The sequence below is a fragment of the Motacilla alba genome, chromosome 8 (assembly GCF_015832195.1).
Source record: "Motacilla alba alba isolate MOTALB_02 chromosome 8, Motacilla_alba_V1.0_pri, whole genome shotgun sequence".
Classification (NCBI taxonomy): domain Eukaryota; kingdom Metazoa; phylum Chordata; class Aves; order Passeriformes; family Motacillidae; genus Motacilla; species Motacilla alba.
Window position 1 is genome coordinate 18,049,815 of NC_052023.1, and position 26,265 is coordinate 18,076,079.

Below are 26,265 nucleotides of genomic sequence, written 5' to 3' on the forward strand. Positions count from 1 at the left end.
AGCAGATGGTCTCTGACTCTGCAGTGGAGAGACAGAAATGAAAAGGAGATGGGGCAGAGATGGAGAAGGGATGCAGTGGATGCAAGTGTCCCAGAAATTCACATCAACCTCAAACTTGACCCAAGTCAGAGGTGCTTGGACAGGTGCTTGGTGTTTCTCAGAGACCTTAAATTACTGCTGCTGCTCTTTGGCCTAGTGAGAGGAGTATTTTGGTACATTGTAAAGCAGTGGCACAGATAGGAGCAAAAGTAGTAAAACTTGTTCATGGTCTCTAAGCAAGAGCATGGTGTGCTCATGCCTACTCTACTATAAAGCACAAATTTTACACAACTGGTGAAATGAAAACCTGCCCATAAATATGTAAAATCCAGACACGTTCAGAGAAGCACAGATTTATGTTATATTTGAATATCCCACCACAGGAATTGCAATCACTAGACACTTTTCTAGCGTCACAATACTATGAAAATTAGCTATGATGCAATAAACATCCTGATTAAAAACAATTGGAAAAAACTTTAAGAAGGCAAAAAACACTGCCATTATAAACAGCTGATTCCAAATACAAAATTGATTTGGTCTTCTTAGCAATTTGCAATAGTTTATGAAGCCTTGAAAACACACCCATCAATAACCTAAATTTGTTAAAATATATGCTGCAAAGACTTTGAAATGCAATAATGGATAACTGCTGCCACAGGCCAGCCCCCCCCTTCTGTTTCAAGATTAAAGACGAAAGCAATTGATGCCCTTAAACCACACATGAGCATTTCTACAGTGAATAGAAGTAAAATTTGTCCTTGACTGATACATGTTAAGACTCAAAAGAAAGAAATACATTTTAAAATACACTCCACAACCATTAAGGATACTAACAGAACAGGCAACACTCTGTGTAAGGCTTTTGCATTAGGAGAAACAACAGGCAAAACATTATTTTAAATTCAAGTTAAACCATGAAGAACTTAATATCAGACTGCTTCAAATACACAAGCAAGTACTAAGCAACTGTAGCATTGTACTACAGCCCTGAAGCAGCTGCAGGAAGTCCTTGCATTGCCAAGTCCAATCTGAGTCCAACCTGTTACCAAAAAGAGCTTTTTTGTTAAAAACCTCTCATTAATTCTGACTACTTTACAGCAACAAAACTGATTTTAATCTGGTATTTATGATAACATGCACTACCAAACAGGTAAATGGGTATTTCACATATTAAATTTGCAATCCTCTATGGTAACTAGTTCAAGTAGAACAGCTTCACAACTAAATGCCTACGGATTAACACCTTGGTAATTAGGTAGAATAATTCTGAACCTCACTGGGAAAAATGCAAGTAATCGGTTCAACTTCTCCAAAACTGATTCTTTCTTGCAGAGCACTGAATAAGTATTTGACATTATGACATTATGGATCAATTTCATTAACTGTGTCAACTCTATTGATCTCAGTGATGCTGCATTAAGAAATGTAAGTGCATCACCCTTCTTTCTCTCTCTGTTTCATTATATTTTTTATTTTTTAAACACGCTGTGTGAGAGCATTTTGTACTCTTGCACACCTTATATTGTAGAATTTAATTTTGATTTTGAATGGCTGGGTATCCACTAGCCAGTGTCTGAATTATCTCATACACAGGGATTCCAACAAACCTACTAGATTTGATCACAGCCATTACTGCAGTGGCAAAAATTAATCTTCTAGTGTAAAGGACTGACAACATGCAAATACTAGCCAAGGGTTTACCATAGAGGAAAACTGCAAACGTACCTTCCTTTATGTATCTGTAACTTTTTGAAGGTTGAATTGCAGGGGGTTTATTTCACCCATACAGTATGGTCTGCTAAAGCTGCATCCTCTGATGGCTGATTGCCACTGTCACCTTTATTTACACAAGGTAGTCCAGGAAAGCATGCTAAAACTAAAACTCTCCATGAAATTACTATCTAAAGCATTTTAAGCATTCTTTCACTAGGGCTACAGGGATTTAGTCTTGTTTTAAGGATGAGGGAAAATGGTTCCTGACACAATTTTCTAGTATGTTAATCTGATAATAACAATTGCACCCTGCAATTTAACAGGTCATATGAAGATAATATAGGAGATAGCCACTAGATTTTCAGTTAAAGCTTGCCTGTAACTGTACCTCTTTTAACATTAATGATCAATTATTTAAATAAAAAGTGACTTTTACAGATCCGAAGTCTTCTATTCTCTTCCTTTGCTAAAAGTCAAGCAATCACATATAAACTGTGTACGTACAACAGTTTTCACTATGCTTTCTACAATAATTGGAAACAGTGCTTTGTTGTCATTGTTTTATTACCTTAAGCCCCCAAGGTACTCCTGCTTTTCAAATATGGTGATGTTTGAATAGCCCAGTCGAGCCAAAAATGAAGCACAACTTAAACTTGCAGGTCCTGCACCAAGAAGAGCTATCTTCACCTGATATGCTTCAGGCATATCTTCTAGAGGAGGTAAGGAAGGATTTCTGATCTGAGGAATATTCATGGCTTTGAAAACCTGAAAAGCAACACAATCAACAAGTTAAGCACTTTACATTCCGTCCTTAAATTTTATTATGACTGAGACGATGGAAGCTTCTGCTAGTGCTGTGTCACATAGCTGATATATTATAGCAAACTCACAACATTATAGAGGTTTCCAAATGACATGATCTGTGCATTTGTGAGGGATGTTCTATTAGCAGGGTTTGGTCCTTCTATGTGACTTTTTGTTTTAAAAATCTCCAAAGTCAGATTTTTCACTACTGTAAATTTTACACAGAAAACAGATCCAGACTACCAATGACAGAATAGGAATGCAAAGTCAGCCAGATGGCAGAGAATCTCTGCAATGCCAAAAAATTTCCCTGCAAACAAATTATTCTTACTAGTAGAAAAATACCTCTGCAAGTAATGCAAAGGATTATAGCGCCAGTAAAGAGGCTTCGCTTCTTCAAGACACAGCCTGCATGATCCTGGAAAAATAGCTTGAATTTTAGAGGTGGTAGGTGACAAACTTCAGGTGGGCTTGAAATGTTTTTTAGGAACCACACTTAGTCTTCAATGCTATATTTTCCTTGGTTACCCATGCTTCATGCTTCAGATGCCTCCTCTTAGATAATTTTTATAGGACTTTATTTCAGTTTCTTACCCATCTTATTTAATTTGTTGTCCACTTTTTAATTGGGTTTCCAAAAAACTGTAGACACACCTGATGGGGCATAGTTCTCCCTATGCCCCAATTATTCATTCATCTACATAATGGTGATGATCTGCTCCAATATGTCCTGACTATTAAAAACTCTTAGGAACAATCTCTGCCCACTGTTGTGCATTTCTACAGAACCCAATGCTAACCCAGGCTGCTAACCTGGTTGTAATGTCACACAGTTTTTCAGATTTGCATTAAATCAGTTCTATACTCAGATATACAGGTAAGAGGTAAAGGCAGAAATATTCTGTATTGCCCAAGCAAGATTTCACTCTCCTCTGCACTTACAGAAATTATAGGGAGAGGAACTGAGTCTCTATCTTGTATGATCTACAAAAGGAAAAAGAATAGACATACAGCCTTAGAGGCTACTAAACATTAGAAGCGTGGAAGAGCACGCAGACATCTGCTTTTTACTTTAGGCATTAGGGGGAAAAATGTTTAACCCAAGCAGTATATATTTGTAGCAGACAAAATAATTCAAGAGTGCATTGCATGGGGATTCTCAGTGAAATCACAAACACCATCAATGTAACATCTCGAAAACTACCATGAGACCACACTGCTCCTCACCTATTTCAATGCAGAGCTGTGTTCCCTAAGTACTAACTAGTCCTCTAAAATACATACACTGACATTTGTCTTAATAAATATCATATTTAAACTATTTAGAAGCTTACCAACAGATTTTACTTTCCTTAGAACGTAAGAAGCAAAGGGTTTTCAAGTTAAACTTTGGCAATTCCACTCATGATTAGAATTTTTCATTTATATTTTGAATCAATGTTAATTTTCTTCATATGCACTTGAGCACTCATGCTAGGTAAACCAATGATTAGTTCCTTCCCTCTCTAAAATTTCTGTGTCAAACTCCCCCAGTCTTTGTAAATTGACACAGCAGTTTAACAACTGCATGAAGCAAGAGACAGATAATTGTTTTAAAGAAAGAATCATTTAAACCTGACAATTCATACAATATGGGAAAGTTTAATGTGGTTATTAATGCATTTCACAGACTGAAAAGCTCATATTGTACTGTGAAACTAGATTATGATAACCCAAATGCGATGATATTTCTAAAATGTCTGCTTTGTTATATTCATAAGAAATTGCTTGAATTATAGCAAATTTTCATTAGTCTGATACAGTTGTTTAAGGCCATTCTGTAACAAAAATTATATAACTTGCATATTTAATGTGCATATTGAACACTATGAACATGCATATGCTTAACAAATTTACTACTAAATTTACTTTATTGTTAACATAACTATTTTTATATGTATTATTGAATAGTCATACCTATCTAATAAATGTTACACACTACTGTAGTGCAGTGTTAAGCTTCAGAAACCAAGCACTCATGCAGAAAATCCTAGAAGTTCAGGCTGAATGGTCAACTTTAATTCTGCCTATTTGCAAACAGGGTAAAACTGTCTTTATGCAGCACAGCCAGCTTGTGTGGCAGTATCTTGCCATCTGGAATTCAGTGGCAGTTTTGCATATTAAGGCTGGCAGGGTAACTGTGTGAAAATAGCAAACTGCTTTAATGCATTTCAAAGGATTTTTACTCACCTCATGGTGAAGTTTCCCTATACTGTAAGTCACTTAATTAAATATCACTGAATTCCTCTGTATAAATCCTTTGGTGGCCAGAGATGAGTAACTGGCAAGCAAGCGTTCAGTGGCACATTACATTCAACTGTCCTTTCTGCTTCTAATCTCTTCAGATTTTGTTCAGGATGCAGGTAAAATTTAATACTATTACTCTTCTTCCCACTTTTCATTCAAAAAAATTATTTCTTTCCTGCTTGGTGTTTGGATGGAGTTTTTCCTTTGTCTTGCAGGGCTTTTCAACCAAGACCCATTCAGGAAAATGAGACTAAATGATGAATTTTGAAGCAGATTCTCTCAGTGAAAAGCCTCAGTCATCATCCTCATGTCTGCCTTTCCTTCTGCCTCTCTCTCATATACAGATTAATAATAGACATTAATAACATTAGGCATTTATTCTTAAACATTTTATCAAATATGACACAATTATCATTACTTCACTGTCTAGGGCCTAGATTGAACCTGTGGGTTCAAATTAAACCCACATTGATTCTGTCCACTTCTTATCCCTCATGTCCATTAGAGTCCTTCAAGAGGATATTCCAGCTTATAAAACATGCAGACTTAGTCCACAAATGAGATCCAATTTGACCAAACCAAAACAGGCAATCTATTCTGCTAAGTTCCAACAACTGAAAAAAATTCTCTCGATTCACATGTTGTAACGTATTATAGCTCTCCGATTTGCATCACTTCATTGTGTAAAGATGCGAGTGCACTTGCTCAATGCTCTCTATAGCATGGTTCTCTATGGCATGAAATCCAACAGTTTGTTGTATTGTCTATTGTAAATAAAGCATCCTTTCACTGCAAAAGGGCCATGTTCCAAAACATTTAACAAAGAGCATAATTACAAAATATATAAAAATAATGCATAACATGAGTTTGTACTCAGGTTCCACACTTGAACCAACTACAGTGGTTTCAGTTGTTGAGCAACTGATTCCAGCTTAAATTTTCTGGAAAGTCTTAGCCAAATCATTTTAGCTGCTTTTGAGAATGCAGATGGGGAAAAGCTTATTGTCAGCCTCATGTAATAAAATTCTGGTTCTTTTCTTCACTGCGCTACTCTTGTATTAGAATGTTTTGATGAAAAGATGTCACATTCAGCAAAGAGTACAGGTGACTCAGAGAAATGTGTTTTCCTAATCAGATGAAAATAATTTTAAGGCAAAGTAAGCATGACTTAAATGAGTCCAAAACATTTTAAACCATTAAAAAAGGCTAGAAATGATATTCAGAATTTTTACCTCAAATTTTATACAATTTAAAATAAATAAAATAACTAATTTCAATCAGTGTGACACTTAGAGCTACAGTTCAGTTGACAAGGTGATGTTTGGTCAAAGGTTGGACTTGATGATTGTGGAGATCTCTTCGAACCTTAATGATGCCATGATCCCTGGCAGTGTCCAAGGCCAGGCTGCAGAGGTCTTTGATCAACCTGGTCTAGTGGAAGCAGTCCTTGCCCAAGGTAGGGGAGTTGGAACAAGATGATCTTTAAGCTCCTTTCCAACACCAGCCATTCCTCTATTCCATGATTGCTTAAAATTATTTTTGGACTATGACAATGTATTAAACAAAACAATAAATACATTGAAAGATCAATCTCAGTGTTAAAATGTGAAAAATCTTTGTCTAATCCTACAAAATGAGACTATCAAAACACACTTACTTTGCATATCCAAGATATACAGAGGAGGACACATTTCAGAAGGACAAATAGAAGGACAATTGAACCTTTTATTAATACAAGTTTTGACTTGATAAGTAAATTTTTTATATTCTTCACATATTATGCTTGGTTCCATGCTTAAAGGGCTCTAGAAATCAGTAAGGTTTACAGTTAAACATCCTTCACTAAGGCAGTGAGATATCAAACAGTTCCTGATACAGACATTAGAATCTAGCTAGGATTAATTTTAGTGTGAAACATATCAGTATACACTGAATTGTTATCACATTTTACTAGTGCACAGACAGTAAGATACAGGCAATGAAATCAGGAACATTTAGGAACTGGTTTTACTAGTTTCACACTTTCCCACTGGTTTCCATGTATATTTATCTGTAGGCTGGTTTACATTAATATGGGGCAGTTGAATATTTAAAGAAGAAAATCATATTCTGCACATCTTTAAATGCAAAATAAAGAAAATTACATTCACAGTTACCTTCTTGAAGTTGTCAAATTACATGATCACCCAATTAATTGAAGTGGATAGTATAGGTTGTTACATGAAGTGTTTTTTCCACAGACATGTGCTAGTTATGAAACCTTCTTGATCTTCCCTCCACAGTTTAAGAGCTCAAGTTGCAATACTTCAAATTTTTATGGAAATATGTGAGTGCTTACAAAACTAGGCCCCAAAACATCTCATTAAAGACTTTTTAAACCTCCATTATTCTAGTCCTTATATGTCCTATGGATCTAGGACATTGCAGAGTCCAAATCTCAAGATTTCATAAATCCCACCATTAAATGGACTTAGCAACATTCATGCAAATGTATTAAAAAAAAACCAAAAAACCCCAAAAAAAACCCAAAAAAAAACCCCCAAAAAATAACCTGTAGAGAAGTTACATAACTTGCCAAAATATCAGGAAATCTTTCTCTTTCAGCATTGGCCAGAGAAATCAGAAGTCCTCAGATTCATCTCCTGAACTACTGTAGAAAGCTACACCATTCCCTTCAGACAAGCCTGAAATTTTATTATTATCATAGATTTCAACATGACTTAAAAGATGTAATTACCCGAAGATGTATGAAAATTAATACTGACAATTAAAGGACTTTTTCTATTTGTCCTGCTGTCTTAGCTCCCCAGAACGACCCTTCTCTTACAGATGCAGCTCATGTATCCGTGCCCATGATGATGCCCAGCCTGGCATCTCAAGGCCATCCTACTGCAGGAGTAGCAGCCCCACAAGAACCACCTTCTCCTCACAGCTGCACTACAGACTGATCAGAGCTGTCAATTTGCAACTCAAAGAGGAACCTAAGCCCAAGGGCGCAGTGTGCCACCCCATGGCAATCCCTCAGGTAAGACATTTCTTCCTTGACTGTGGTGGGCTGAGGGAGAAGGGAGGTTCAGCACTTAGGTCCCTCACCAGAACCCTCCTTCCAGCACAGGTACTCTGCTGAGCTGTCCCTAGGTAAGCAGCAGGTAAGCTCATACAATCCCTCTTTTTCAGAAAAACACATATCAAATTTCCTTTTCCAATTTCTTTCTGCGGCAGCAGCAGTCAGAATGTATCTGCAAAGAGGAACAAATCATCAGAACTGTAACTGGCACAAGAGCCACAGTACTAAATGATCTAGTGTTTATATCTAGTATGCAGAGATGAAAATAATACATTTTCCATTTAGCTTGTGCTGCACCATTCAGAATGATTAAACAGAAAAGAACCTTTAGATTCAATAAAGTCTTTCCAAAAACATAATAATTTGAGGGTTTCTTACTAATATGACAGCAGATAAGGTAATAGACCTCGCTTCCTTTTCACTACAAGCTTGCAAACTTGTACTTGAGTAACCAGTGATTTTAGTTCATTTTGGGACTGACAGCCATATACCTCATGCTTATATGTATTGTCACTGCAATCTCAGTATATTTTCACTGAATTTGTGTTCAAAAAATGGATGTTTCCTGATTCTGAAGTACCTGGGCAAAGGAGACAGATAAAGGCATTAATATAATTTTGACCTGTGCAAGTAGCAGGTGTAACCTGAGCTTGACACTCGTCATTTATAATAGTGAGATTTACTCCATGTTATTCTCCAGATGCAACAGTTACCATGGTAACTGTATCCCAGTACACACATTCTACATCACAAATACAAATGGACATTTCCCTTTTTCCACTTAAACATTTAATTGTCAAAATCCACATTTTCTCAGGCTGGATTACCATTCACTTTGAGAATGAGCCAAACATAGTTACAAAACTATGAAAGGGCAGAAGGGAAATGCAGGCGGCATAAGGTGCCATTTTTTTTTACTGTTCTACCGTATGCAAGACAAATATTTTACAATTAGGCAGCTTTATCTGCAGTATGAACAGATGATCAGTCATTGTTCAGAAGCACAAACAGGCACACGTCATACCCATATATTTTCCATTTTAAATCCACATTCCTGCTTTACTGCAATTTTATCTACTATCTCAACTAGCAGTTGTACCCTTCTATTATTGCTCACTCTCATAATGCATCAAGTGTATGATCCTCAGACTAATTCCAAGGGAAAAAACAGCCTAAAACTGGCATGCACAATGGAGTTTTCAGTAAATAAGCCCCTGTGGGACAAATATTACACCATGCATGAGAATCACCATGCAGCTCTCATTAAGACTAACACATGTTGCATGCCTAAATTACACAATTTGCTAAGTTACTTGTACAGGTAGAGCTGTGAACACACTATCTGGGCCAATTCTTGTATGAACAGTAGCACCTTACAATTTTCTTCAATATTATAATTTGTATTTTTATAATGATTTTTACTTGGAAGCACTCATACCATTATATTTTTTCAACTATACCTACTTTCACAGCAAAATTTAACTGAAAAGTAAAAAAGTAGTAATTGCAAAAGTGACTGCCTATTATTACTGATTAAGAGTAATAAGCTACAATACATACAAATTCTGTGTTAAACAGTAGTAAACCTAAAAATTATTAACAACAATTTTTTCCTTTACATTTTTTATATATTAGATGTATAGAAACATAGATACTATGAAAATACTAAAAATGATAAAAATTTTTGAAACATTCTTTTTGTTGGACTAACATATAGAACTACATAACAATTACATTCTGTTAGAGCTCCTGGAACCAATATAATTTTAAACAAACTTTAAACATTGAAAACTATTCATCCTCTGCAGTTTTTGAATCAATCATTATGCTAGCACTGGGGGTTTTTTAATAGATTTCTAAAGATTTTTGAAGAAAAATGACAGATATTTAACATTATCTACCAAGTCATAATTCCTCTCTATTAATCATAGAATAAGGGCTAAAAGAAGACACAAATCAAATTATAACAGATATTACTTGCATTTGGTTCCTAAACAGTAATATTTCACCATTGTATTTATGATCTATTTGCCAAGTGTTTAATCTTTTTTGTTTGGTTTTGGTTGGTTTCAGGTTTCTATCTTTGGTTTTGTGGCAGGGGTTAAGGAAAGAAGAAGTCTTCTGCTTTGCAACAAATACTAGCTTTTTATACATCCAGAATAAAGGCTACTAGAAGAAAAGCTAATAAAAGTCTTTCTTGACTGATAAAGCCCAAGTATTCAACACACACATAGAACTAACACAGTTCCATGTCTCTAGTTTCATCCTGTAAATTCGAACTTTAGATTCTGACACTTGTGTGTTCAAATCTCAAGAAAAATGAAGTGGATAACTACTTATATGACAGAGAGGAGAGAGGAAAGAATATTCAGTAACAGCTAGCAGAGAAGTTTATCAGGTGCTCCAAAAGATTTACAAGTCTCCTGGAGAGAAGAAAGGAGGGATACAAACAGATAAAAGGAGAACAGCAGCAGAATGTAGTAATATTTGCTCATCAAATCATGACCCACAGCCATTGAGAAGAGGGTGTGAAGTCTATGCTTGACACTAGAGGCAAATACTGGTCTTACAGTTATCATCTGTTACTTCCAGGTTGATTTGCATTACTATTTTGGTCTGTTCTACAAAGTTGTTTTTTTCCCAGGCTTTGCAAAGTTGAGTGGAACTTCATTGTATGTTTGTAAACAAGATCAGCCAAATGGCTCATGATACAGAATAGGGACACACACATTAGTTAAGGACTGTATAGAAATGTACAATCTTAACACATGAATATGCTGGTTCTAATAGAGCCATAACTCCCTCACTTTTACAGAGGCCAAAATAATAATTTTTGCAAAATTTTACTTCTGATAGATCAGATGAGGTACCATCTGAGACCTTGAGTTAGGTAAAAATTTTCTATGCCCTCAAAAGAAATTAACAAATGAGTAGTTGCCTCTTTCTTCAGACAGAAACTGGAGCACTAAAACTACATAATCCCAAGCAATGCACGAGAAGTTCAACAAAAACCCATGCAAAGAATTTCTAACATGAAGCAGCAAGTAACAACCTTTGCTTCAGTAGCCAAAACATGCATCTACCTTTATGAACTAGTAAATTTGCACATACACACTGTGAATCTGTACCTATATAAATAGATACACATGGATATGTATTTTCGGTCAACCTCAAACTATGTGTTTATTTAGGTTTGGAAAAACAGGACATTAAAAAGAAAAAATCATCTGAAGTTTATCCTTTGTCTCAAAGCCAGCACAAACACACATTAATTCCGGTATAGAATCTACTCTATGCCCAGAACAGTTTTACATCTCCTTAATATGCACTTACAGATACAGCTGCACTTGATCTTTTCTCCCATGCAGCCTACAATCTACAATGGAGCAACATCCACAATTTCACCTGAAATAAATCTTTCATTATAAAAGAAATTGTCTCAACTACCAGTATGTCTAAGCCTTGTTCACAAAGAATGTTCCTTATGTTCCTATAATGTACTCCATTATGAAAGCATTTCTAAGCATTTGAGTGTGCTGTAAGAAAAAGTATAATTATTCTAGCTTTCTATGCTTTAATTTTATTAGTATCAACTTTCTTGAAAAAAATCATTAACAAAGGTAACCACAGGCAATACTCAATAGTACATACAAAGAATTTAAGACATTTGCAAGTCCTACCTCAGTAGCAAACTGCTGCAATCCACCAATATTAATTGGTCCTTCCTCAGTGGCATACAAATTGCAGCCACCAACACAGAGATCTGATGTTGGACACACCATTCCACATGTCAGGCCAAGTGGATTGTCAGAAAGAATCATTTTGGCAGCTCCATAATAGTTCTGAAGGAAAAAGAGAAAGGAAGAAAAAATAAAAATGACAGTCACATACCAATGAAGCAAAAATTCAAACCTTCAAGAGAGACTTTTGTAACAGAATAATATATAAGTATATATGTTAAATAACACTGACATTACTGAAATGTACTAACGTGTTATGCAAAATCCCATCAAAGACACTGAGAAGAAAGTCGGCAAAAACTGTGGATTATGCAAAAGTAAACTTTTGCTTTTTAGCTTGCAAAATGGTTAAAAGCATCTTCAGTCTGAGGTGGTTGTAGGATTTGTAGTAGCTTAACAAATCTACCTTCAAAAACTACGATTGCTGCATTCTGTACTTGAAAATATTCTCTCCATTTCTAGGTTAATTGGGCAGTAGCTGAGTTGCAACCCTGGTTACAGTTAAACCAGAAAGCGCCGTTAATATTACCAGTTCTTTATGGCTCAGGAATGAAAATCTTATTTTACACATCTTTGCACACCATCTCTGTGGATATTCCTGTCCTTCACACCAGACCAGTAGTGCCAATTTTCCCAGACGCATGATGAGAAGACTTCCGATGTAGCCACCTGCAGATATTGCACTACTGAATTCTTTTTGATCTTTTTTTTTTCTCAACACATACTGATCGGGGCAAACACTTACTCTCCTGTTTCCTTAAATCATAAACCAGGGAACTAATTAAAGATGTTACGTACAATTCACAACTTCAAAGATTCTCAATATTCAGCGGACTTCTTCAGAAAAGGAATAGTCACTAGCTATATGAGAACTACCAAGGATTCTTTCCATACTAAAACCCTAAGAAATGGACGTTAGCAATTTCCCAGTGTCTGATGCCATGAGAAAACAATCTCTGGTGTTTTTTTCAGCCAGATAATTGTCTTAAGAAGAAGACTCAGAGGAAATGCCAGGAGTGACGTGAAGTGCCATTTAAAGGGAGAGAACTACTTTTGGCAGTTCTGCACCTACGTTAATGAAATCATATTGTAAAATCACACTTTGCCACATAGAGTAAGAATCCACTTAGGAATAAAAAGGTCAGTGTCAAGATCTGACAATTTAACCAACAATGCGTAACAAGAATTTGGTTTGGGACGTTCAAATTCACTACAGGCATATTATTAGACTGAGCAAGCAGTTCTCTAAAGTTAAACCAGATCATACAGACACATACAAAAACCACCAAGAATATGCCAACATTCAAGAAATGTATTTGCAAACGTAAATAGACTCCTTGCTTACAGCTGCTGGTCTACTGCAAACCACAAGCTTCTGTTCATCACCTGCAAACACAAACCAGCTGCCTAGACAGTATTAAACCCCACTGAAATTCTAATCCTGGCTGATGAGGCAACCCCTTTATACAACTGTTCTGAAGAACCTTCAGCCATTTTCCCTGTGGTGACTAGTAAGACATTTTATTATCTCCAATGATCATTTATTCCAATGTAAAGGACTATTAGTTAAAATGGAATTGTACGTACTAGCAAACAGCTTTGCTCTTCCAGATTATTATATTGTTTTAATATCAGAGATTATTATGGATGCTTAAAAAAACCTGTAATGACACTGCAAGCTCAATTTGGCAGCAAATTACAGAAGTCCAGTTATGTTGGAGATCTCACTGACACAAATTTGCAGCCAGCAGAGGTGAAAATCAATGCAGGAGACCCACAACTTTCCAAAGCAGCAATGAGACCAGCCTAGTTACCCTTCAGCATCTTAAGTGGCACTAGATGCCTGCTCCTCAGGCAATTACATCTAGCCATTCCTTTCTTCTACTCTAAAGGAATAATTACAAATTAGTGCTGGTTATTTTTCTCACTAACTCAAAGACAAAATGGTTTTCAATGAACTTTTGTTCTCTTTTATGTTTCACACATATTAGACTTACAGTTTTCCTTCCTGTGTTGTCCAGTATCATTACATTTATTATCTTCAACTCTGGTTCAATGGAAACAAAATGCATTTCCATTTAAGCAACTTCATTAAGGATTTTCTACATTTTTAAGCTTTGTAATTAAAATCTATATACAGACCTAGTTATTATGCCTAGAAAGCAAAGCTGTTAAATATTTCTTTTTTAAAATTAATTTTCTTACATATATAAAGTATATTCTCACACTTGAGCTGTGCCAATGGAACATCAACACAGCTGGCACATCTTACTTCTTCTGAAAGCTCAAACCAAACTTTGAGCACAGCTATGCTACAGAAAGACAGGGCACTAGAGACTTCAGAGAGAAAGACCCAGGGTCTAGAGACTCTTCTAGAGAAAGGCCCAGTACAGGTATAGGACCAAGATCACAGTTTGTTAAGCGGATATCTAAGGAAATCTGTCTCAGAACACCATACCAGAGTTTGGTAAGAAGGAAGCTGGAACCGAAGACTCAATGGGGGTAAGGCCGGCTACAGCTGAACTCTTACTTTGGGAGAAACATGATTGAGTATATGAAGGTAGAGACCTGATTTGGGAAGTTTTGAGATATTGCTGTCATGATCATGAGTTCCTGCAGCTGGCACTGGTAGTGGTAGCACCTGAGAAAAAAAGGAACTGCATTCTCTTCAAAAAAGAATATCAAAAACTACATAGCATTGCCATGCTGAATATTAAGACCTTAAATGAATTGTATCAACCGGTATATATCTTCTAGTCTTAGCACCTAAAATGATTTTAATGAAATTAAAAGACAGTCACATTTGAGAGCAGCAGGGCAAGGCTTCTGCGCTGCTTCACTAGTGTGTCCCAATTGCGCTAACGTGGGCACCTCTAGAGATTAAATGGAAGCACAGGTTCAGACTGGACTTGGTTTCATGGTCAGCCAAAACATAATTACTCTGTGCTAATTTTACCATAGGTAAACTTACAACATTCTCTCAGAAGAGCCACAGTTCCCTTATTCTTCTTTTCTACCTTCCTGAAGATCAGTGTAAGCACTGTTCCCATCACCACCGTTCCTGCTCACTCCCAGTGAAAGGATATTGCCATGTGCTGCTACCACAACTGTGCAGTGCTTCGAGAGCAAGTCCACCTGCAAACCTGCAAACCTCCTGCCTGCCAGGGCACACTGCAATGTGGAGGCTGGGCTCTGGGAAGGGCTTCATGTCCCTGGCTCTGAGTTGCTTCATCTTTTTGTCCTTCTATTCTATTTAATAATTTATCCTATCTTTACTGTGCAATTATCTAACATACCAAAAAATTACAAAAATGTTTTACAATACTTGACAAACACTGACAGATAAATTCAGGAAGTCTAGTAAGTTACACTGAGTGGTGTTATGCAAACTGTGTTACAAAACTACAAAGCATGGTAGTACAGTAATAAATGAGAGTCTGTAGAATGTGTATAATATCTTAAATGTTTAGTTACACAAACATATTTTGCTTATGCAGCTTTATCCTTTTTAAGCTAAAAGCATGTATTAATGATCATTATATTTATCAGTGACATTAGAAATAAAATATTCATAGAATATTCACATTTTAAAAAAATATTGATCACTTCATTTTACAAAACTAGTGTGTAGTAGGCTGCATATAAAATAGGCATGCAGAGATGCAGACCTGGCAGGCTGGTAACTCTGCACATGTTGTACATGAGAAAGAATCATAATTAAAGGGAGGCTAGCTTCATTAAAATGACACAGTTACTTCAGAGCATGGAATAACGCAAGCTACCTTAACAGTTTGGAGTCATTTTTGTAGATGTTTAAATAATAAGATGACTCAGTTGGCCAGTTTCTTACAGACGTCACAGAGGAAGCAAATCTAAAACTAGAATGTTTCTGAATTTTTAAATGAGATAAATGTCTGCTCCTGCCTTTGTTCACAGAATCTTTTTTCCTGTGCATTTCCATGAAAATAAATTAATCTAACGGGATAAGATGGTTTGTGGTTTCCTACAACAAAATGTCAATAAATACCACATTGCTAACACAGGGAACAAAAAGAAGCCTTAAACAGATATCAATAATCAGAGGAAAACAGGCAGAAGAGGATCTCCACATGTATCATTTGGAAGCATTATATAATTTGCATGCAAATTAGACTGTTTTTTACTTGGAAAAAAAATCTATTAAAACACATAGGATCAATACTGAGAGACCAGAAGAAAATTGCATTTACTATCAGGAAATGCTTATAGCATCGTTTCTTTCAATTCAATTCAAGAGCTTTTTAAATAAATTCATTATGCATCAGGGTGTTTTGATATTGCAGTTTTCTAAAAAAAACCTTGAAGAATATGCATTATTATGCTCTATGCAATAAAAATTAATACACTGGCTTTATCAGAATTTGGAGACAATGTGAATACTTTAAAAGAAAAGAAGAAAACAGTCATAATTTCTTTTTCATCTGGATTTCAGTTTAGAAAAGGGAGACATAGCAAAATACATGGAAAAATATCACCACTTCCTATTCTCGTTCACGTTCTGCAATGGCTTTAAAATTTACTCAAGATGTATTGGATTAAAACATTTCCACAGACTGAAGAGTCACTTTTTAAAGTACGTTGCTATATAAGGAGCATTTTTCACACTCACACACACCAGTTCAAATATAACAAGAAACGCCCTCAGTCTGTCAGCCCCCCCAAATATCTTCCGAAGAAGAATGAACAAAACATAACGGCAACTTATCAAATCATACATATTCTATATTATAATGCTGATGATTTTTAATCAATCCAGAAATCTTTCACATCATTTGACTTGTGTCATCATAACAGGACTGTAATTTCACACAGTGTCACTATCTTTTTATGAAAAAGAACGGAAGAAATATCTTGTACTGTCATTTTGTCCTTTGTAGTCTAGAATGTGAGAGATTCCTTAATTGACATAGTGTCATCGCAAAAGTCTATTCTACATAATTACACTACGGCGACTGAAACCAGCTGTCAGCCATTCCATTACACTAAGTACAAACAGACATCTCAAGAAAAGTCACTGTTTCATGTGCATCAATTTAACATCATTCCTAATTTTTCTTTTATATTATTTTTTTCCTTACTATTTTATTTAGTGACCTGAAACATACTATGATTAACAGAGAAAGCTGAATAAAACAGCACTTTTGAAAAACATGGGGCCTCAAAGTAGTACTTAAAATATTAATTGTGATTAATATCTGTATATAATTATTACCAGTCACCTAGCAGCTTTCTGACTTCCACAATCCTTCATTGTATTAACAGTACCCCACCTACAGTACTTTGCATATGAACTGTGACTCGTCTTTTTCTACAGTCTTTGCAATGGCATATAGATGTCTTTTGTTAATTTAGTCAGAGTTCCTCTGGCACAGAAAAAAACCCATCATTCTGTTTTTCTCACCTGTCATAATCCTACGTCTCTCAACACCCTTTCTCTGTGGCAATCTTGTCTTCATTTATTTTCTCTTAGCAATTCCACAACTTTTTGTATCTTCTTTTCCTCTGTCTACACACATTTCATTTTTCTTATTTCTAGTGTATTACCACAAACACGGTTTCCTTTACTCCCTCAATCTCCCAAACTTCAGATTTACCCTTACCCCTTGGTGCCCTTCTCTGTCTTCCAGTTTGTTCCCTCTCTGATTTCTCCTTTGAAACAACAGAATTTCAATCTTGAAAATCCCACATGAATTTTCTTTGGTTTCATTTAAACCTTAAGATTCCTCTGAAATCATAGAACTTTCTCCTGCGTTCCACAAGTTTCCCTGTACTGTTCCTGACATTATTTCTCCCTCCTCCATTTCCCTCCCAGTGTTCTGCACAGCCCAGGGACAACCTTTTACCTTTTATCCAGAGGGCAGCATGGCTTTGCTGATTTTGGGGAATGAGTTGTTTTTCTGAGTTTGTTTTCCAATGTGGGGTTTTTATTTGGTTTGGGATTTTGGGGGGGGGGGGGGGGCGGGGGGGCACTGGGTTCTTTGCTGTTGTTGCTCTTTTTCTAATGTTGGCCTCCATACAGTCTGTTAAAAAGAGTTGATGTGTCAATATAAACCAGCTTATCTTTATTATTACGGGATGTGGGAGAAGATGGTCTTTCTGAACACAGGACAAACTGTAGATTCAATGTCAGGAATCATTGTAATAATACATGGCTTGAAATAAAATTGTGAGAGCTAGTCACAGAGGGCTACAGCAGCAAAGTGAGTTCTATGAGTACAGACGACAAAAAAAAAATACTTCTGTACCCCCAGTTCTTCCTTACAGACTGAGACTGTAAAGGCTGAGTCACTCATTCCTTATGCCTGTGCTGTGTAACAAAAGTTGATATCCCTGTGTGCACCAACAGTTGTTTTTCAATGCTACTACTCAGGCATCTGATAACAAAAAGCTCCAAGACTCTCTCACTGAGCAGTTCAAAGGTAAAGCATGTGAGGAGCTGCTGCTTTCTAAAGGGCCGCTTCTCTGGCACAGCTTTGTTTAACAGGAGAAAAGCTGCACAGCCTACAAGTGTTCAGGCTGAGATATGCTTCTGAGAAATTGTAGGATTTTCTGCTGCAGTAAAACATTTGCTTGTGCCAGTCCTAAAGGATGACAAGTGCTAAAGCTCCATTTTACAAATTCCTTCTTGCTTTGACATATCAACACAGGGAAAGGAGGGCCTAAAATCCTAAATCATTCCTGGTACTACTTCAGGGCTGGGGGGGAAAAGCTTCTTCTGCAGCAGCTGAACATGTTTGGACTTTCTTTAGTGCATTTTTATTTTCTTTTTAAAGAAATAAACAACTATGACAGCACTTGTTCATTATATAGCAAGAAATACAGGTTTTGCAAAGTGGTGGTATTTAAAAAGGACAGCTGGAAGTCAGAATTCTTGTTTGCCATCTTCTGATGTTTGGAAACAAAAATAGTAACGTGTGCCTGGTGAATCTGAAGTCTGATCTCAGAGTCACAATTGCAAGCAGTCTTTATGAACTGAGAAACACGAACTGGGAAGACACAATGGAATAGATTGTACCTTTATAAAGTGGAGTTGTAATCCAGTTTGTATGGAAAAAGAGAATGGAAGTTGTGGTCTAAACTCTACTGAGTCACAGCAGCTAACACAATACAGCATAAGTGACATCCTTTCTCTCAAAGAGGCTCAAGGCTCATTGAGTCTGGCAATTCAATTACCCTCTCAACCCAGGAACAACCCTCCTCCCTTGTCCCTCTTCTACTTCAGAGCTCAGGTCTAATGGCAGAACAGCCAGAACAGCTACATTGTACATGGCCCGTAAATATCTAAAAAGCCTCAGGCTTAAGAGAACAAGAATCCCTGACCCTTTAAGATTGCTATAGCCATTTCCCAACAAAACAAACCACATACAATAGAGCTTTTTAATACCTGACAAAGTAATTCATTTTCAGTTTATTGCTGCCTAAATACTCTATATTAATAATGAATCATGTTTCAATAAATACCTGCGTGCAGTACTGCTTACACAAAGCTAAGGACAGGGAATTTATTGAACACAATCTTCTCTCAACAAGTAGAAGGGTAACTACCTGAAGCAAATTTCTCAAGTGGGTGATGAGAGATTCAGACTCAAATCTTCAGTAAGTCTAGAAAATGTACCCCAATTCCCTGAATCTATTGACCTCAAACACATTAATGTTCTATGTTTCACCTATTTATTTCTTCTAGAAGCTATCATACATATTTATACACTTTTGGATTAGAAATGGAAGTTTATTTATATGATGAAAACAGCAAAAACAAATTTATCATTTTGAAAACTATATTCAATGACATGCAAAATACCCCTGATCATCTTAAGCAAGAACTTCAGTGACAATAATACAGAAATTTTCATCAAGCTGAATATTCAGACTGCTGAATGATAATATCTAACTTATTATTTCAATAGAAGTTCAGCAAAATGCATAACAAAGTGAAAAATTACTTACTGGTTCCATTAAAAACTATCAAAATTATAAATGATATGTTTTAGTGTTCAAAAGCACACTATTCTTGTCTTCTATCTGCTCTAAAAGTGTATGGTGCAGGTACCACCAGAGCAGCAGAATGAAAGAGAGCAAAGGACACCACAGGAGCAGCCATGCTAGTGAGCTCTTACACAGATTCTGCCAGCTCATGATTTCAGGTGAATCATTTCAACTTTTGGTACCTCCCTCTCAACTTCACCTTATACCTTTGACAGAAAGCAAGGAGTTTCAAAATGCAGTACTGTAAAAAAAGCAGTACATACCTACAACTATAAAAAGATTCCATTAATAAAGTAAACCATAAGAATTTCCTGTATTTTCTGAATAACAGAATTTTTTAGAAGAGATATTTTATAGCAAAGGCATCATGAACTAATACATCAAAAGGAAGATTCAACCCAGCAGACTGTAGCCATCAAGTTACAAAGGGGCATCATATTTTGGAGGCTGTCAGAGTCTAAGAGACCCACCAAACTTATTGTACCAGGATGCTGCTGGTGTTAGTTCTTTTTCTGACATCGTCTGTTGCAGGCTTCAATCCATTTTCCTTGGTCACTTATTCCCAGCTTTAAGCTTTGATAACTAGGTCCCTTTTCCTTCCCCAACAACATATCATCCTATCCTACCCAAAGCAGCATAATTAATCCTCCATAAGAAAAGACCATCCTGCTAAAATGCTTCCATAAAACTTGCTTTAACTTTCCTAAATAAACTACAGCATTATGATCACAGAATCACACAGCATCCCAGAATCACTAGGTGGATCACTTGAAGAGACCTTCAAGATCACCAAGTCCAACCCATGCCCTAACACCTCAACTAAACCAGGGCATCTAGTGCCACATCCAATCTTTTTTTCAACACATCAAGGGATGGTGACTTCACCACCTCCCCAGGCAGATAATTCCAGTATTTTATCACTCTTTCCATAAAAAACTTTTTTCCTAATATCCAACCTGTATTTCCCTTGGCGCAGCTTTAGACTCTGTCCTCTTGTTCTTTCAGCTGCTGCCTGGAGAAAGAGACCAAACAACACCTGACGACAGCCACCTTTCAGGGAGCTGTGGAGAGTGATAAGGTCACCTCTGAGTCTCCTTTTCTCCAGGCTAAACACCCCCAGCTCCCCTCAGACCCTCCTCACAGGGTTTGTGCTCCCAGCCCCTCACCAGCCTCGTTGCCTCCTCTGGACGTGGCTCAAGCATCTCAACGTTCTTCCCACTCTGAGGGCCCAGAACTGGACACAGCACTCAAGGTGTGGCCTCATCACCACCGCCAAGAACAGGGGGAGAATGACCTCCCTGCTCCCGCTGGCCACGCTATTCCTGACACATGCAGGTGACACAGAGTAGCAGTTCCATTACTGCCTTGTACTGTCTCTGCTCTGTTTGCCTGCTTCACGATGCCTGAAGAGGTAATAAGAAGCACTATGCCACAAACTATACTGTGGTTGCAAACAGATGCCTACATTCATGAAAATAAATGCAGCAGTGATAGGATACAGATTATAAATGAAAACAGTCTATATGGGGCATAATGCCAATTACTGCAAACCACAGCAACATGCAGTTACATGATAATTGATACACACATTTTAATATCTCCTCTTATCCTAATGTTTCTTGTTAAGGTGCAGGATTTACTGGTGGTTTCTCCGCACCACCCAGTGTAGTGAAAGCTATGTGGCTGCTCACTTGCACATGGAAGTGGTGCTGTTGCCCACTCACTTCACTCAGTGGTACCTGTGTTTTTCCTTTCAATGCATGTAACAGTGAAAAATGTTAGAGCATAAAAAAGCAGACAGATATTCTTTATAGCACCCTCAGTAGATTATGAGTCTAGTTGAGTTCATACAGATGTGAGTCACATGGCAGCTGATGATCCACAGATACGAAGTGAGCCTTAAGAGGCATGGGGCAACCAATATCCAGTCATCTCTAGGCTATCCCAGATGCCCTAATAATTCACACCAACTTTGAAGAAACCTTTATTTCTATTTATGACCATTAAAAGTAATTTTTAAATCACAATTCAGAATAATGCTTTTAAGATTTCATTATGATCAGCATAGAGTAGCCTATTAAGAAAAGGTACAGTACCTCCAAAGAGGGGGGCCCATTTATTCCTGCAGTATGTTATTAACAGTCCCAGTGAGTGACTACACTTGCATCAAACAGAGCCTCTTACTACAAAGGACAAGATAATATTCCTTTAGGATTATCATTTTTATAACAAATTTCTGCCCATAGGAAATTTAAATTATAATCATTTCTAAAAATGAAAAAAAAAAAAAAAGAAAACCACAAACAGCACCCCACAACTTTAATGAAAAAAAAGATTTATAACTGTAATACCTTAGGTAGCAGAAAGGTTAAATAATGAATGACCTTATAATGCTCAGGGTTTTGAATACCATGGTGTCTGGAAACCATCAAAACCAAAAACTTTATAGAAAAAGTGACATGAAGAAATAGATCTGCAGTATACACTATCTGTATGGGCACAGAACAGAAGTAAAAAAAATCAAAATTAGCTGACTCAAACTTCAAAATGTCTGTTCTAAACACTTTATTTTGAAGACTTTACAAAGATAAGCCTTGAAATGCAATCTCACCCACAAAATTGCAAGTAACTGCTGTTATCTCCTGCCATGTACACTGCAAGCCTGACTTTACCTTGTTTGCAATACTTGTGATGAACGACTTGATGTCCAGATTAGTTGGGCAACTCTTCTGACAGGGGGCATCTGCACACTTTAAGCACCTACAGGAATAAAAGAAAATGTGTCAGAGAGACATGTAATACAAGTGCTACCAATAGCATAAGGTTTTCAAGTTAGCATGCTAAAAGATAAGTCACAAAGCAATAATGCAAAACACTAACATAGAATTTCTATTTAAAATCTCAAAGCACTACATGATCATTATTGACTATCATCAGCACAGATTAGTTATGTTTTGTTCACTGCACTTTACATAGGAAGGCAGGGGTACCATTTACAAGCACATAGACAACACCTGTTGAAGTATCAGGAAATCCTGAAATTACATAGAGGTAATTTTTTTTTTCCCGGGAATCCATGATTGCTAAACTTCTGACCAGTTCATTTTTCTATTTGAAAACACCTGTTCTGTAAACCTAAATTTATTAACTAAGTTCTAGAAGCCTCATTATGGATTAAATGCTGAATGTTGGACCATCAGACATACAAAAGCAACAGTATTTCCACAAAGGAAGGAATTACTTTTTACTGTATGTCCAAAGAATAAGAATAGCTGATGAATTTTCAAGTCACTTGTCTATGAATTTCCTGTGGTAAGTCTGTGTCTTCTGAAAACAATTCAGAAGTCTTATACATACTCCCAAACAAATCCGTAAGACCTTCTTCCTGTCATTTCTAATGAAAAAACCTAACTAAGTAACAAGGTGACAAAACACCTGAAGTAATAAAGATTGATTTTCTGTTTCTGCATAGTCATACATGGGGGTGTGATGATCTGGTTGCTTGCACCACTCCCATCTAAGGATTAAGTCCTCAGAACAGACTACACAACTTGCATTAAGCAAACCTAAAAAAAAGATAAAAGTCAGCCGAAGGAGTAAAATGGTTCTCTATTAGGCACAAAGGTATTAGAACACAGCCTTGGTTTCATAGATCAGTGATTATCACAGGTCAAATGCCTCACTACTTGTCTCAGAACTCATTTGGTTATTCCAGATGCTCTTTTGATACTGCTTTAGTAAGAGTCAGAATTAATGCAAATTGTGAGTTTAACAATGTATGCAAAATGAAATAAAATTTGGTTTTAACGTATTATTTGAGCCCAGATACTTACATAAGATCCACAAGTCCACCTTAATTATTTTTATTCAGTGCTAGGTAACAGCATTGTGGAACTGAGTATCTTAAAACAGAGAAAAGCTGCAAGAGGCCAGTGGACTATATACAAAAAAATAAAGATTACATTAAAAGGAAATAAATGACTGGAATACCTGCAACAAAACACTGTCCTGACTTTGTCAATCACACTCATCAGGGTTTTTTGTGTTGTAGTTTTTACAGTAAAGGGTGGAATAGGAGAGAAGGGAAAGCTAGTTAACTAAAAGATTAAATTAGCCTTTCATCTTATTATTCAATATCATCTAGCTGGGTATTGCAGACAATATGGCACCAGAAAAATTTGAAGGCACATGTGGCAGTGGCTGTTTAGATTTTCTCACAAGACTAGTCATGGAAAAAAGGCCCCAGAGGACATACTTAAAGTAAACAGGTCTTACAGGCTCCAAAAGATGGGAAACCTGCAGAAGCCAAACCTGGGTTCAACACCACACTGGGTTACTAGTTCAGCTAGGTGGGATGTCAGAAAAGCATCGGCAGGTTTAGCTGTGGCATCTGAACATAACAATGTCCAGCATTACCTGTGACAGGCACGTGTTAAAAAGGCCCTAATAAAGAAAGGTGGGACAGGGAGACCTCAAAAGGTTGTGGCCAGAACAATGAATCAAGAGGATGCTTTTAGCATTCTAAGCAAACAAGAATTTGTCTTCTTCTTCAAAAAAATGCAAAGCTCCAGTACTAGAAGCCAGCAAAATAGGAGATGCACTAGACAAAACAGTACCACTATGAGGGCTCAAATGAGCAGTTTGCCTGTGTAGGCAATAAGGAAATAACAGAACTCAAAATCATGCAATTAAAAAGACATCAATTCCATTACAATTTTTCACTCTTCACTTTCCTCAGTGATGTTTTCTTTAAAATACAGCAGTCCTATATTCAAAATCAGAGGAAGCACACTGAACATAAAATGCATTCTGTGGATTATATATAGAACAATCTCATCCCAAAACTGCATGGCACCTGGCAGGATAAGATATGTACAGATTACTCGTTCAGACTAGCATCTTTACCAAATTATTTCTCTTTTGATTTTTGAGCTGCTTCACAAATAACAGCTGTTGAAAATGTCAGCTGCTGGGAGGGGCAGGTAACACAAACTTGAATGTGAGCATTGGGGAGGAGGGGAGGGTGCCATGAATATGCCAGTCCAGACTTTCTGTTATAATAATACCATCTTCCAGGCACTCTGCAGACTAAAGTGCACCAGGCTGCCATTAATCCCACTTATCACCATGACAGCTCAGTAATTACATGCCTGCTATAGCTAGGTACTGTAAGGTACTGTAGTCCTAATAGAACATCAAGCACTCTGCTGAATGCATGCTGGTGAGGTGTTTTATTAAACTTGGGGGGTTGATCATCAAGTGACATTGGTGTTGACCTATTTTTCTATCTGACAATAAATTATCCTTTGACCATACCATCACAGATATCACAGAGTGCATTTACTGTACAAAGGAACAAAAGTATTGCATTCTGGCGAATCAGGCAAAAAGAATAAATAAAGTAGTAGAGTCACACACCAGAAAGGTATTCCATAAATTGCTGCAAGTGATTGATCTTTTCAAAAATCACAGGCAAAATACCCTGCTAAAGGAAACACACCAACAATTAACATGAGCTCCAGTTCCATGTTGTGCATGTATCCTAATGGAGAAACATTTGGCATTATACTTCCTTTCTTTTTCTTCAAGTGTCCTCCCACCCTGAGAAATCCCACCTTTCATTTTACAAGGTTATTGTATTACTATGATTTTGGTTCAAAATATTGTAAACAAATAAGAAATTTAGATTAAATGCTTCTAATTCACCTGTTCACTCCTAGCAAATTAAATGAAGAGGTGCATGCTCATTACTAAAAAGAAAAAATCCCAAACAAACAACATTCTGGAATACCTATGGACCTGTGCTAATCTGAGAATATATATCTCAGCACTTCTTAGTAAAAATACAGGAAAAATACTACCAACTATCAGGAAACACCCTATATTATGGATTTTCTCTCACTGTTCATGGAACAGCATCTCCTTTAGAAACACATAGGCTGTTTTGAATCTTATTTGAATCTTAAAGGACACCACATTCACTTCACATGCATATTAATTTCCATATAAAAGGCAACACCACAGTCTTTGCACTGCAGAGGAGAAAAGGAAGCCATAGCCAAGACAATCTTTAGTTAATAGCTTTTGTTGTACAATTGTTGAAATATACCCAGTATTTTATTTTAAAGTTAAAATATCTGACCAAAAGTCCCATTTCCAGGTATAGGCCAGCTCTTAACACTTTTGCTTTCAAACAAAGGGCAATTTAATTGTATTGTTACCTAAAAATGCAGTGAACAATTGTCTATGTAACCGGCAATAACATCATCTGAAGTGCATGCACATGAATGCTGAAAGACTGGGGGTGAAACAGATAATCTGGAGTAATATTCCTCAACAAATTGTAGCTGATAACTCATCAAATCTTCATGTATCACAAAACAGAGCAAATAACCTTTGTTATGGCTACTGTTAGCAGAGGTTTAGGAGCAAATTGAATCCTAATTTGTTTCTGCAGGACATAAACAGTAACTTTGAAAAAAGGCTTCCAGCTCTAGTACTTATAGAAGTTTCTAAAAATTTATCCATTGCTCAAAGAAATAGCCCCAAAGAAGGTCTGTATGTACTTTCTGAGGCTTTGGTCAATTA

At 36.7% G+C, this 26,265-nt stretch overlaps 1 protein-coding gene across 1 annotated transcript in view; it reads right to left on the reverse strand.

Annotated features, from left to right (window-relative positions):
* DPYD (dihydropyrimidine dehydrogenase) overlaps window positions 1-26,265 on the reverse strand; it is a 337,889-nt gene that overhangs the window by 222,340 nt on the left and 89,284 nt on the right. The window contains exons 4-6 of the mRNA XM_038144404.1: window positions 22,350-22,437; window positions 11,593-11,754; window positions 2,324-2,520 (exon numbers count right to left, since the gene is read on the reverse strand). Coding sequence (XP_038000332.1) covers window positions 2,324-2,520; window positions 11,593-11,754; window positions 22,350-22,437 — 447 coding nt within the window. The remainder of the gene's footprint in view (window positions 1-2,323; window positions 2,521-11,592; window positions 11,755-22,349; window positions 22,438-26,265) is intronic.